At 47.2% G+C, this 14699-nt stretch overlaps 1 protein-coding gene across 1 annotated transcript in view; it reads right to left on the bottom strand.

Annotated features, from left to right (window-relative positions):
• Positions 1 to 3234: 3234 nt before the first annotated feature.
• Positions 3235 to 14699, bottom strand: part of RANBP17 (RAN binding protein 17) — a 259916-nt gene continuing 248451 nt past the window's right edge. Inside the window, exon 28 of the mRNA XM_067566736.1 lies at positions 3235 to 3791. Within this exon, the coding sequence (XP_067422837.1) occupies positions 3695 to 3791 (97 nt within the window). The 3' untranslated portion in view covers positions 3235 to 3694. The remainder of the gene's footprint in view (positions 3792 to 14699) is intronic.

The following is a 14699-nucleotide window of genomic DNA, read 5'->3' as shown; positions in this document are numbered from 1 at the left end:
CTGTGGAATTGCATTGTACATATAAGTCTGAAAGTAAATTAGGAGGCGGGGAAAAAGGATGTACCAGAAGAGGAGCCAAAGTTAAAGGGGAGGAGCCAGAGGAAGTGAGCAGTTGCGGCTGGAGATCATTTTATCATCCCTGGTAAAATCAGTGGACAGCCCTGATTCCATTCAAACTAACTAGAAATGTCCTAATTTGGGGCAACCTTGGAAAACAAACATATCTGATCACCTTGTGCATCTGGCATCAAACTTATTACTCCTTGAAGGGGAAGGCTGAGAGTTAAATGCAGGTCTCTGTCACTGTGCAAACCTAATGGAGCAGCCAGCCTCCCAAAATGGCTTGCTTCTCTGCTCCATTTTATTCTTATTTTATACAACTAGACTCAGTTCCTGCCAGATTTTTCTACTAAATATGACTTGGTTTCAACTGTTTTGTTGGGCAAATTATGTTAGAATGGATGCCGCAGGTATCCATTAGGGTTTATTTATCGTGATCGTGTTTCGATCTCACACTTATAAATAACTTATATGATGGCTTTTGTTTGTAGAAATGTAACTTACATATTTTATTACGCTTTCTGTAAACCTCAAAGAGAATGTTGTCAAAGAAACACTCTTAACAGCAATCTAAACTAAGGTACATAAAATCCTCACTAACATTATTTTTTAATCTGGCAAGGAAGTGAGTTATCCTTCTATAGTTTGAAAGGTTTGCTGTCACCATAAACTCACACTACAATAAAACATTAAAAAGTCTAAGGAATTATTTTATAAAGCATACACATACCAGTGGCTGAGTTTCGTCAAAGCCTGCTTATGTAAGTAGGGCACAGTATTAAAACTTTGTATTTTCCTTGGAGAGCTGGGTCTGCCTTTCATAGTCAAATTAAATACAACCTGTGCTAGGGTCCTTTTGGGGCAGTTCATTCTCCTTTGTAAGAAGAAGACCTAACTGGGATTTCTTCAGATGACTGTAGTTTTGCACTGTGGTTATACAGAGCACATTTTGGCAAGAATCAGATTTATTTCCAAGTTCTGATTTGGACACTTTACAATAATCACCATGATTCTTGAGAGGACACTACTGTGGTAATTTTCCCAGCCATGCTGAGAGTCTGAACTTAGTCTCCCCACAGATACTGTCACTCAGTTGATTCCACACTTTTTGTTTTTTAAACAAGAGATGTAGAGGGATGCTTTTAAGCACTTGTGGAAAAAAAGGAACTATAAAGAATTACATGAACTTTATAAACAGGTGAAGAGAAAGAAAAGGTAAGTTAAATTCTGGGCTCTACCCACTTTGACAGTGCCCCTTTGAAGAGTTGACAGTTAAAACTCTTAAGAAAGAAGCCAGAGCTATAAAATATAGGCTTTATTTGCTATGCCATCCATTTTTTAGCCTAAAAGCAGGCATGTTTATAGGGCTATCTACTCTAAATAAGTTCTAGTTGTCAGTTGTTAACTGAGGTTGAGATGCTGTTCAAATATGCATATCAAGTCTGCCCAGTTTAGGATCTTATTTGTTTGTAACAAGGTACGTTTTAGAAGTGAAAATTAAAAAATGCATTTTGATGCTCCAGGGAGTCAATAGCCTTATATTGGAGAAAGCCCTAAAATCTGAGTGCTGAGTTATGAGGGTATATGGTACTTCTTTTCAATATGCCAAAATTTAGCTCTCAGCAGAGCTGGCTAATTTCGCCAGTAAATTGACTGATTTGCGGGTGCAAGCTGATTGCATGCAATCTTTATTTATTTCTGCAGTATGACAAAGAAAAGCAGAGTTAAAGAACACATCTGTTTTCATCTGAACCTTTTAATGTAAATCTACAGAGTTTCCAGATAACTGAAGTGGTTTCTACAGCAAAAGTGTCAAAAAAGGAAGGATCATTTAGCAAACAGACTCCTGGAGCCATTTTTGGTGTAGAATGAAAACAACCAACATCCCCGCCTTTCCAACCTTCTTTGAAGTAGTTTAGATTTGTAGCTTTCAGAATTTGTCTTAACAATGAAGATTCTAGTTTTATTTAAATTCTGAATGGGAAAGTGATTCATTGCATTAGCTGTGCTCTTTATCTCATGAATAATAACAATAAAGCTTTTGAACTAATCTAACCTGGACACTTAAAACTGGGCTCCTACTCCACATTCAGGTACCTAAATGACAGTGGCTTGATTTTCAAACATGTCAGACAACTGGGGCTCAAGGGGATTTTTTGGTGCTCAGCAATTTTGGAAATCAGGCCCTATGGATGCAGATTACACCATTTTCTTCAGATATGCTTAAATGTAAGGCAAATAGGAAACTACTCAACTGAATGATTTCATTTCCTATATAGTTTCTACTGTAACTATTTAAAATTTGTAGTTAAAGAATATAAGAAAATCACAGAAGAAACAGGAAAATGTCTACAAGAAATACTGATTTGAACCCCCTATCCTTCCCTCTAGGTGCAATGAAAGTCTCATATTCTTATCAAGAAAGTGGTAAAAATATTACCAAGTTACGCAAACATAAGACTGCATGAAAAATATGAAGTAGATTTACATCTTAGTTAAAAATTATAGCAGTTTCTAATTGCATGTAATAGCTTTTGTACATTAAAAACTGTAATTGACTTATTGCTTAAATAGTTCAATTTTTGTTAAATTTCACTCCAGTTAATTTGTGTATTTCATCAACCCACGCAATAATTTCTACCTACCACACAATGGAAATTAATTGCTCTGCACCAAATCAGAGTGGATAATGCATACATGAGCCTTAGCATAAAAGGAATTTTTTTTGGCACATATTGAACTCTTTATGATCTCTGATGAGGTGAAGAGGAATCTGCTGAGTTTTCTATTTTAGATGTAGCCTTTCATTTTCATTGTGCCATATACCACTCTGAATATGGGAAATAAGTCTCTGTAACTACCTGCTTTTTTCCCCCAGTGGCGGCAGATTTAATTCTTTTTAAAGAAGTGTCTTAACAAATTGTATTTTTGTTTGTGTTTGTTTTTTTGGAATAAGACATTTGAAATGTCTGTTTGTGAAATGAAAACATTAACTGTATCTCATTAAAGAGTGCATTACTGTCTCTAAGCTTTATAATATCCCATATTCTAGGTTTTCATGCTACATTCTTAATCCAAAAGAGCTCATTTTTCATTGTACTAATCTCTGTACTTCTTTGCAGTGTGCATAGTCATAAACCTCATGTTTAAAATATACATGCAACCATTTTGTAGAAAAATAATCACTTTTATTAATTCAAGAGAGTTCATATAGAATTTATACCAATCTTTGCCTCAAAGTTTCAATTAGAAGTGACCTCAGTGAAAGTGATCAGAAACATTATTTGTTACTATGGGTGGAACTAAGACTCATTAACTGGTACACATTTAGAAGCAATGCATGTTTATTTTGTTCTTTGGTTAAGTATTGTTTCTACACCATTTCATACATGTCTAAGAACAGAGATAATAAATTTTGATAAGAAAGTTTGAAAACAATCTTTAAGCTAAGACTGATTTTATATCATTTTTACTATTATAAATTCTTACATTTAGGCCAGAGATATAAAAAGGCAGAAGTAATTTAAAAAAATAGTTTTCATAAGTTTTCAATTCCTATCTAACAATATGGTGAGATCCAAAACTTTCAAAGTCTATTTGTTGTTATTCAATGCTCTGGTTTCCAAAGTCAGTGTCAACTCATCATATCTAAACTGCTTGCTTCTGGAGACCCTTCACAGCGCAGGGCGTCAGCCATGTCTCTTCGAAAGACCGACATGTTCTGGGTGAATCTGGGCACAAGAAAACCCCAAGCCTTTGGTTAAACCAGACCTTTGATTTATGGATGTATTTAGATTTAAACAACAGGAAAAATATTAAAATTCTCTGACAAGATCTCTTGGTATCCTGACAATTAGTCTTACAACTTAATAATGACAAGCCAGCAGCATTAAAAACTTCATGTATGGACAACCTATAAAGTCAGATCATTAGTAGCACGAACAGCTTATGAATAGTAAATTCTGCCAGCCAGGAAATCAAAGCAAAAGGAAAACTCCTTTGCATTCCACACTGCTTATAGGGAAAATGCCCTCAACTTTCTCCCAAAATCTTGACAAATTAATGGCTTTATGCAACATGCCCAGAAGGTCATCAAATTCAGGCTATTTCAGACCTAGTGTTCTTTCTTGATAGTGAAGGCAGAGTACAACCTGTCTCTCAGCAAAACATGACACAGTTACACTTGGGGCAGAGACCAAATTCTCTTGTTTTATCAATGTAGGTGGAATGCTCTCTTTTACCATATTTGTTGGCAAGTTTAAGACAGAGTGGGCCAGAACTGGAATCTTGTATCTGAGCCATTTTTCATATTTTTTATATTATATCTATATATATTAAATGAGGCCTATTTTCAGCTTCTGATTTAATCAAAAAATCATATGAGAACAGATAGTGCAAAGTCAACGAATACTGTACAACTCTTTGGAGCTCAAAATCTCACTAGGACAGCGTATGTGATTCCAGCACTATCACAACCTCAACCTGAATTCTTGCTCTGATTCAGTCCTAAAAGTAAGCCCAATGCTGATTCAGGTCAGATCCACTTCCTCAGTCTGTCTTTATTTAAAACAGTGTACTGTTGCCATTTATTACATACATCTTGCATATGTATTTTCAATAGCAGAAAATAAATTATTTTGCTTCTAATTTAAAATATTAGGCTCACTCCTGACCTTAGATGTGCCCCCAGATATAGGACCTTTCATCCTTTTTAAAAATGCTGTGTCTGCATTGATTGTAGCCATAACATTCTTTGCTTGGAACCTGTAGGATCTCACAGGCTCAGGAAGATCAAGCTAAGGAAGATGTCCAAGGAACACCAATTGTGAATTACAGTTTAAGGCCCTGATCCTGCAAAGGGCTCTGCATGGATGGATATTTGCAAAGCCAATGGGATTCCAAGTGGGTCTCAGATCCCTCAGCAGGATTGGGGCTGATATCCCTTCCTCTCCATAGTTCACCTTTGGCTGCAGGTAGCAGCCATGTGATGGTAAGTTAGGGCTTGCTGTGTGAGATTACAGAGGATGCATTTCAGAATGTTTCTATGCATACGTTTGTATTTATTTGTTTGCTAATGAAAATTGATTTCTGCTCACATTTAAACATTCCAAATTAAAATAAACCTATAAAATGGACTTTCCTAGGAAGTTACAAGGCATTTAAAAGAGTCCAAAATAAACTCAGAAAATAGGACTGTCTAGATATAAGACATGTTGCTTGTTGATATTGTGGCTGCCTAAAAGCCATTCCAGGCAGCTGGCCGCTGGGAGAGATCACTCATTTGATGTATTGTTCCTTTAACTATTCTAGATAATACCTGCTCACATTGTCCCAGAGTAAGCAGTCTATGTATCTCTAACTCTAGCACCGCTACTAAAGCTTCCCAAAAGACTACCCAACCGTTGGATTTTAGAATACTCCACAGACACTATATATTGCAATTCTATTTTAAAAAACAAGGTTACTTACCAGTAACTGATGTTCTTCGAGCTGTGTTGCTCATGTCCATTCCACTATAGGTGTGTGCATGACTCTGTGCATGGCTACCGGAACTTTCTTCCCCTTAGCAGATCCCGTAGGGCCAGCTCCGGTGCTCCCTGGAGTCCCATGCACATGCCGTGGTATATGAGGCCCTGCTGGCCCTACGCCCCCTCAGTGCCTTCTTTCCACCAACTCCGGCAGTGGGGATGGGAGGTAGGTTGTGGAATGGACACGAGCAACACATCTGGAAGAACATCTGTTACTGGTAAATAGCCTTGTTTTCTTCTTCGAGTGCTTGCTCACGTCCATTCCACTATAGGTGACTAACAAGCAGTACCTTGGAGGAGGGTTGGAGTTAGCGGTGAGCTGCCAGCAGCCCAGCTCTGCTGAAGCCCGCGTCTTCCCGCACCTGTTGGACATAGGCGTGGTGGGACATGAAGGTATGCACCGCCAGCCTGGCAGCTGCTCTGCAGATGTTGTGCCCTGCCACTTCCGCTAGGAAGGCTGTAGATGGAGCTTGAGCTCTGTTGTGGTGGAGCCCGGAAGCGGCACTTTCACCTGCTTGTTGCTGAACGTGATGCAGGAAGTTATTCACAAGGAAAATGTGCCGGGCAGAGACCGGTGAACCTTTCATCCGGTTGGCTGCTGCGACGAAGAGCTGCATCGCTCTCCGAAATGGCCTCATACATCTGATGTAAAAACCAGGCTGTACCTGAGTTAACGTGAAATTTTGTATGTTTACCAGCAGGACCCACCAGCTGCAAGTGGCGCCTGACTGGCTCACACTGCTCTGGATTTGGGACCTGGACCTGCCTGGGCAAATCTTGTACCCTCAAGCGTGCAGCTACCACTGCTAGGCCTTCAGTAAACACCCTCAGGGCCAAGTAACAGGCCACGGGGTAAAGCCATAAAGCGCTAGAGGGAGCCAACTCCTACGAAGTGAAGGAAGCTTTGAAGATATGCATCCCTGACATCCAGGGCGGCATACCAGGCTCCTGTTTCCAATACTGGAGCTGGGGAGACCATGCGAGACTTGAGTCCCTTGTTCAGTATTTGTGAGATGACCTAGGTCTGCCACCGTCCTTAAATCCCCCCCCCCCTTTTTTTTAGGGGACAAGGAAGTACCCCGAGTAGGACCTTTCCCGCTGCTCCAGGCTGAGGCGGCCTCAACCTCTTGGATGTGGAATTGCCACTGAGAAGGAGGAAGGGGGAAGTGTCGAGGGGGCGGGGGGAGGAGACGACCAGGGGCCCTAACTCACCGAACTATATCAAGGACCCCATGGTCCGAAGACATTGTGGCTCACACGAACCTGAAGGAGGGTAGACTAGGGCGCTGCCCTTGCGTGCACCATCAGAAAGGGCTTTTTCCGATTGCCCTATCGCCGAGAGGACCCTTACCTAGACCCCCTGACTCTGTCCCATTGTCCGTAGGTCGTGAGATGGCCACGGCTGACATCTAAGCTGCTACTGTCCCTGGGGACCTGCCTGACACCTAACGGTCTGTGGCGTGTAGTGACCTCGGGAACAGAGTGTGGTCTTGGAGTCCTTGAGACCATGCAGCTTCGCCTCTATCTGAACCAAAGACAAGGCTGACTCATCCAAGGAAGGGCCCCGGATGGGCTGCTGGACCTTTTTGGGACAGCCTGGGATTGCAGCCACTAACCTCTGGGCATGCTGATGGCAGGGGGTATGGCTCTGCCCACCGAATCAGCAGCAACTGAGGATGCCTGGAGTGCTGCTCTAGCTCCCGCGGTACCCTCTTCTGCAATGATATACAGGTTCAGCGCCTGCTGCCAGACAGAGCTTCAGCAAAGCGGCTCACTGAGTCCCCTGAGGGCTCACCTTCTACTTGCTGGTAGTGCTATTGAATAAAATTTTTCTTCAAACAAGTCTGGCTTGCAATCGCCCTTGTTCTCTGGAGTAGAGCCTGGTTGCCCTGCCTACCCCTGTGGCTGGTGGCAACCACCACCAGGGACCTGGGGCGGGGTGTGAACAGTATTCAAACCTCTTGGCTGGGGTGTAATACTCTTCTCGGCTCATTTAGGCATCGGGCTACAGAGGAGGGGGTTTGCCATGAGACCCTCACTATGTTGAGTGCCCCTTTGTAGACCAGGAGAGCTACCACTCTGTGGAGCCCACCAGTAGCACATTAAAGATTGCCTGACGCCCCTTTTGCTCCTTCACCTCCAGCCCCAAGGTGGAGGCCACTTCTTGAGCAGTTCCCAGTGTGCCCTAGAATCAACCAGGGCTTGGGAGTGTGCTTCATCTGGCGGGGAGGGGACGGGAGGAGAAAGGGCTCTGCAGACCGCAGCACTTCTTCCTGCCGACAGGCGGTCCCAGCAGGAGTCCTTGCCCGTGGGGCCAAGTCATCGTCCGAGAGCAAATGGTGGCCCTTTCCCTGTACCTGAGGCACTGACTGCATCCCCGAGGGGTTGACGGACCATGGTCCTGTCCCCCACCCAGGAAACTCCCTAGGCCTCCATATAGCCATTGGGGTGACCATTGCCTCTGAGGCCATCTGCCTGGAGCTCTAGCACCTTTCATTGGTGGTGGCTCCCCCAGGCACTACATCCCCAAAGGGACACTGAGGCATCGTCAAAGACCACGGCTGGGGCTGCCCAAAAGGCTCTCACTGCGCAGTACCGTCGCTCCAGAGAGCGTCCCTTCGACGTCAATGACCTTGACTACCAGGTTCGTCGTGGGTGCCGTGGCTGAAGCAGGCGTATGGACAACGCTCTGGCGAGCTGGGCTGACCCGAGCGTCATCCCAGTACCGAGGACTTTGCACTCTGCATGCATCTCGGCACCGAGTCAAGCTCCGGCGACCGGCTCTGTCCGGCCTTGGTGCAGGGAGAACTCCTTGGTGCCGTGTCTGTCTCCGGTCACCAAGTTTGGCGTGGCCTTGGTGCGGGGGGCAAATCCTCGGTGTGAAGGCTGTTTCCAGAATCTGGGTTTGCCTTGGTGCAGGGGGGCCAACTCCTCAGTGCCGAGACTGTCTCTGGCAACCAGGTTCGGCACTGCCTGGCGAATTCCTCGGTACTGAGACTGTCTCTGGTGACCGGGATCAGCGCCGCGTCCTTGCAGGTGAACTCTTTGTTGCTGGAGCAGTGGGATGGACCTCACCCGGTGCCGGGGGATCGAGATTGGCATTGGATGGTCGATTCCGCCCCCCGCCTTGATGCAGGTCGGTTCGGTGACTGCAACCTGGGATGACTTCTAGGGGAGCGTTCCTGCTCTACCCTAGAAAACCGGTCTGCAGGAGATCTCCCTCCCCATACCTGGGATCTCCTGCACCATTCAGGGGGTCCCAACGGGACTTCCCCTGTAATGCCAGCCCCTTCTCTCTCTCGTGGAGGTATGGACGGCGGTGGCGTATGCAAGGCCAACAAGGCTCTTGCCGCTTGACGGCCACTGAAGTTGACGGTGCTGGTAGGTGCCAAGGGTCTCCCCCACTCTCCCGAGTCAGGGGGAGGCTCCCTGGCTGGAGATGCTGGCTCAGGCAGTGAGCCTCCGTGATCCGACCTTGGTACAGATCGGTGCTCCACCCTGCCTGCTTCGATGGTGCAGGGGAGTATCCACACTCTGAGCGCTGATTCTGTCTATTCGTGGTGCCGAGTCGGGTCTGCACCGATGGCACGCTGGGTACCGCAGTGGAGCGGGCTGGCTCGGGCTCCATGAGCCAGGTTTTTAGGTGGATTTTCTGGAGGTCTGAAAGCCTTATCGATCCGTTCTCTCCTTACAAAGGGCTTCCCGCTCACGCTTCAGGCAGTGGGGGTCACTTAGCGGGAAAGCCTTCCCGCCGGAAGCACACGGCTTGAAGCCATAAGACTGGAGCGTACCTGCTCCCAGTAAAGTCTCAGCTAAACTACCTCAAAGTCTCTAACTATCACTACAACAGTTATTAATCTAACTAACTAACTAACAGAAAAAAATCATTGCTTAAAGTTCAAAACACGGGGAATTTCTTGCAATGCAAGTGCAGGCAGTTCCAGTAACTGTCACGGGCAGAAAAAAGGAACTGAAGAGGATTAGGGCTGGCAGTGCCTCATATACCGTGGCATGTGCATGGGACTCCAGGAGGTGCTGGAGCCGGCCCTACGGGATCTGCTAAGGGGAAAAAAGTTCCGGTAGCTGTGCATGGAGGCGTGCACACACCTATAGTAGAATGGACATGAGCAAGCACTCAAAGAAGAACTGTGCGTATGTTGGAACTTAGGGCTTCTGCAAGTTAGGTGATTAACAGCCCTCAAGACTGAAGTTCTGTTCATCCACAGAACAGAGACATCATGGGAAGCAGCAGTGCAGCAGCTTCTCCACACTACCCAACCAATGCACCTAAGTGCTAGCCTGCAGGTGAAAGGGGAGTTCAGTCTCTTTGTTTATATGGCATGTCTATGACAAACCACACAGTACGACATACATTTTAAACTCTAAATACTGCTGGGAAAACAGCCCTTAATTTGGGCATTTTTGGTGATGAGATGTGAAGGCCTATCTATTTTTTTCCAAGCAGCTATGTAGAGTCTTAAAAAAAGCAGTAGTTTGTTGTATCTATTTAAAGACAGATAGTGTTCAGGTTAAATGCTACAGTGGCCTATAACAAGCCCAATGGCTGGTTATTAAACCAGACAATTTCAAATGAGATATAAGGCATCATTTCTTTTTTAAACAGTGATGGCGAATTAACTATTGGAACAAACTACCAAGCAAAGTGGTAGATGCTTCATCTCTTGATGTCTTCAGATCAAGACCTGATGCCCTTCTGGAAGTTACACTTTAGTTAAACACAAGTTACTGGGGTCAATGGAGAGGTAACCGAATGAAATTCTCTAGCATGTGAGATATGGGAAGTTAGACTAAGTTATCAAATGGCCCCTTCTGGCCTTAAAAAATCTATGCATCTATACGAATAAGGTAGCGCAGTGCTACTGTATAGCAGAGTATGGTGGTCCCATATCACTTCACACCTGAGTCCCAGACATGATTTGATAAGATGGACACTTGGTCTGTGGTTGTTCTATGGGTGATGATGCAGTATAAGAGTGAAGGTTGTTTGTGGAACCTGAACTGTATTTCTGTACTTTTAAAAACTTTTAAGTGTAACTTAAATTTTAAATTTCCAGGCCAACATTTGTTTTTTTCCTTAGAAAATATTATCTCATGGATTTTTCCCTTTAAGTAACTGACAGACAGATATGGAGTTAAATAAATACTCTGGGAATTTCTTTAGTGGTTAAGAACACTGGAGGATTGGTCAGTCACAGAAATCCTCATTCAGCTAACGAACTGTGTAGGGAGGGGTCTTTGTCCTCCCCAGATTGTTTGCCACCACCACCTCTTGTGTCTTCCTCCCTTCTGGATTCCAGACTAGACATTTCCATCCTTAGAGATTTTTAAGACTCGGATTGACAAAGCCCTGGCTGGGATGATTTAGTTGGGGTTAGTCCTGCTTTGAGCGGGGGGCTGGATTAGATGACCTCCTGAGGTCTCTTCCAACCCTAATCTTCTATGATTCTATGATCACATGGCTCCCTGTTCTCCCCATTACATGGAGAAAGCTACGTGTAAGGCATGTCAAGTGGACTTACTGCATGGAATAGGTATGTTCCCTACACTACTAGATGGAACACCTTCCATCTCCACACCTCCCCCTCTCTACTGGCTCCCCTCTTTGCCATTATCCACAATGGGTTTATGTGGAGTTTATAAATTTAGCATCAGGGATATAAGAAAATGAAAATCTCTGCAGAAACCATAAAGTAAGTTTCTGAAAACCATTAACAGCTAAATAACTCCAACTGCAACCCTCTTCCTCCTAAAAATAGCCCACGGAATCAGTACTAGCCTAAAAACAGGGTTACTTACCAGTAACTGTTGTTCTTCGAGATGTGTTGCTCATATCCACTCCAATATAGTTGAGTGCACGCCACCGTGCACTGGTTCCCAGAACTTCTTCCCCTTAACAGACCCCATAGGGTTGGCTCAGGCGCCCCCTGGAGTACTGCGCTCATGCCGTGGTACATAGGGCGCTGCCGACCCCGTGGGCCCTCAGTCCCTTCTTTCTGCTGACTCTGACAGCGGGGACGGAGGGTGGGTGTGGAATGGATATGAGCAACACATCTTGAAGAACATCAGTTACTGGTAAGTAACCCTGTTTTCTACTTTGAGTGATTGCTCACATCCATTCCAATATAGGTGATTAAATAGCCATACCTTGGAGGTGGGTAGGAGTCATCGGTGAGCTGCTCTCAGCAGCACGGCCCTGCCAAAGCCTGCGTCCTCTCTTGCCTGCTGCACGATGGCATAGTGGGACGTGAAGGTGTGAACCGACGATGAGGTAGCTGCTCTGCAGATGTCCTGCAGGGGCACTCTCTCCAGGAAGGCCGCCGATGAGGCCTGGGATCTGGTTGAGTGTGCTGAAACAGCTCCTGGAAGTGGCCCCTTCGCCTGCTCGTAGCAGCACCTGATGCAGGCGGTGATCCAGGCGGAGATGCACTGGGTGGAGACAGGTGAGCCCTTCATCCAGTCCGCCACCGCCATGAACAGCTGTGTCGACTTCTGGAACGGCTGCGTCCGCTCGACGTAGTAGGCGAGGGCTCGTCTCACATCCAGCAAGTGCCATCTCCGCTCCTCCTCCGACCAGTGCGGTTTTGGAAGGAACACGGGGAGGAAGATATCCTGGTTATAATGGAACTGGTACACCACCTTAGGCAGGAAGGCCGGGTGGGATCTCAGCCGCACCTTGTCTTTATAAAAGACGGTGTAGGGGGGCTCCGAGGTTAAGGCTCTTATCTCAGAGACCCTCCTAGCCGATGTAATGGCCACCAGGAAGACTACCTTCCATGAGAGGATGAGCAGCGGGCATGTAGCCATGGGCTCGAATGGGGGTCCTGTTAGTCTGTTGAGGACCAAGTTCAAATCCCACGGAGGCACCGGGTCATGGACCTTCGGGTACAGCCTCTCCACCCCTTTGAGGAACCTAACTTACATTGGGTGGGAAAATAATGACCTCCCTTCCATCGGTTGGTGGAAGGCCAAGATGGCCGCCAGGTGCACCTTCAGGGAGGCCAGTACTAAACCCTGAAGCTTGAGGTGGAGCAGATACTCCAGGATTGCCTGTATAGGCAAGCAGCTCGGCGGGATGACCCGGGACTCCACCCAACAGGTAAACCGCTTCCACTTGGCCCGGTATATAACCTAAGTGGAAGGTTTTCTGCTGCCCAGCAGAATCTGTTGGACCTGCGCCAAGCAGGCTCTCTCTCTCTCTCCATCAGCCACAGAGTCTCCATGCCATCAGGTGGAGGGAGTCCAGGTCCGGGTGCAGCAGGCGACTCTGGTCCTGGGAGAGCAGGTCGTAACGCCTCGGGAGTGGCACTGGCGGGGAGATGGACAGGTCCAGCAACATGCTGAACCAGTGCTGTCTTGGCCAGGCTGAGGCGATCAGTATGACATCTGCTTTGTCCCTCTTGATTTTCAAGAGGACTTTGGGCAGCAGAGGAATGGGGGGAAACGCATACATAAGTGTCCCCGTCCAGTCTATGAGGAACATGTCGGACATGGAGCCCGGCTCGTGACCCCAGAGCGAGCAGAACCTCGGGCACTTCCTGTTCCAGGACGACGCGAACAGGTCCAGTTGGGGAACACCCCACTTGCGGAAGATAAAAGTTATCACCTCCAGGTGTAGTGACTAGTCATGTCAGGGTAGAAGCTGAGGCAGTCTGCCTTGTCGTTCCTGACCCCAGAGAGGTGAAAGGCAAATATATGGGAGTCGTGCCTCACCACAAAGTCCCAAAGTTGAATGGTCTCCTGGCAAAGGGCCGAGGAGCGCACTCCCCCCTGCCTATTCATATAGAACATGGCCGCTGTGTTGTCCGTGAGGACCTGCACCATCCTGCCCCTCAGGAATCTGAGGAACACCCTGCAGGCCAGCCAGACTGCCCTGAGCTCCCAGACGTTGATATGGAGGCTCTTCTCCTCCTCCTCCAACCAGAGCCCCTGGGTGCTCTGGTCAGTGCTGATGCGGGCCACCCACCCCACATCTGAAGCGTCTGTAATGAGGGTGATGGGGCCAGATTGCGGAACGGAACCCCTCTCAGTATGCCCCCGGGAGTCCTCCACCAGTTCAGGGAGGTCAGGACCTGCATGGGAACCGTGACCACCCTGTTCAAGGAGTGCCTGGCCGGTGCATACACTGAGGCTAACCACGCCTGGAGAGGCCTGAGTTTGAGGCGAGCCAGCCTCACCACGTACGTACAGGATGCCATGTGTCCCAACAGCTGCAGGCAGTACCTGGCTGTCGTCGTGGGGGACCTGTGAAGTTCGCCGATTATGGTGGCCATCGCCTCGAAGCGAGGCTGCGGGAGGAAGGCTTTGGCCTGAGTGGCGTCCAGTGTGGCCCTGATGAAATCTATGCGCTGCACCGGGGTGAGAGTGGACTTCTGCTCGTTTATGAGCAGCCCCAGTCTGATGCACGTCGCACAGGTGATTGCTAGGTTGTTCCTTACATGGGCCCTGGACCTGCCCCGGATTAGCCAGTCATCCAGGTAGGGGAATATTTAGACCCCTCTGCGGCGCAGGTGGGCTGCCACCACCACCATGTACTTTGTGAAGACCCTGGGGGCAGACGAGAGGCCAAAGGGCAGGGCCGAGAATTGGTAATGGCAGCCAGCTACCATAAACCTGAGGAAGCGCCTTTATATGGGAAGGATGGAAATATGAAAATACGCATCCTTTAGATCGAGGGCGGCATACCAATCTCTTGGATCCAGTGCAGGGATGATGAAGGCTAGGGAAACCATACGAAACCTGAGACGCCTGATGAACTTGTTCAGACGGCAGAGATCTAATATGGATCTCAGGCCCCCTTTTGCCTTGGGGATAAGGAAATAGCTGGAGTAGAATCCCCTCCCTATTTCCTGTGGAGAGACTGCTTCCACAGCCCCGAGGAGGAAGAGGGAGTTCACCTCCTGCAACAGGAGCTGCTCATGAGAGGGGTCCCTGAAGAGGGACGGGGTGGGGGGAAGTCCGGGGGGAAGGCCATAAACTGAAGGGCATATCTCCTGAGAACTACGCCGAGGACCCAGCGGTCTGATGTAATACTCTGCCACTTGGCGTAGTAGGGACGGAGCATTGGCGCTAGGCCCTTTAGTGCAGGGGTGT

Source organism: Emydura macquarii, unplaced genomic scaffold (assembly GCF_026122565.2).
Source record: "Emydura macquarii macquarii isolate MOO-44397 ecotype Brisbane River unplaced genomic scaffold, CSIRO-AGI_Emac_v2 contig_2768, whole genome shotgun sequence".
Taxonomy (NCBI): Eukaryota; Metazoa; Chordata; order Testudines; family Chelidae; genus Emydura; species Emydura macquarii.
Note: the sequence above shows the minus strand (reverse complement) of the source record. Positions and strands in the feature narration are given on the sequence as shown.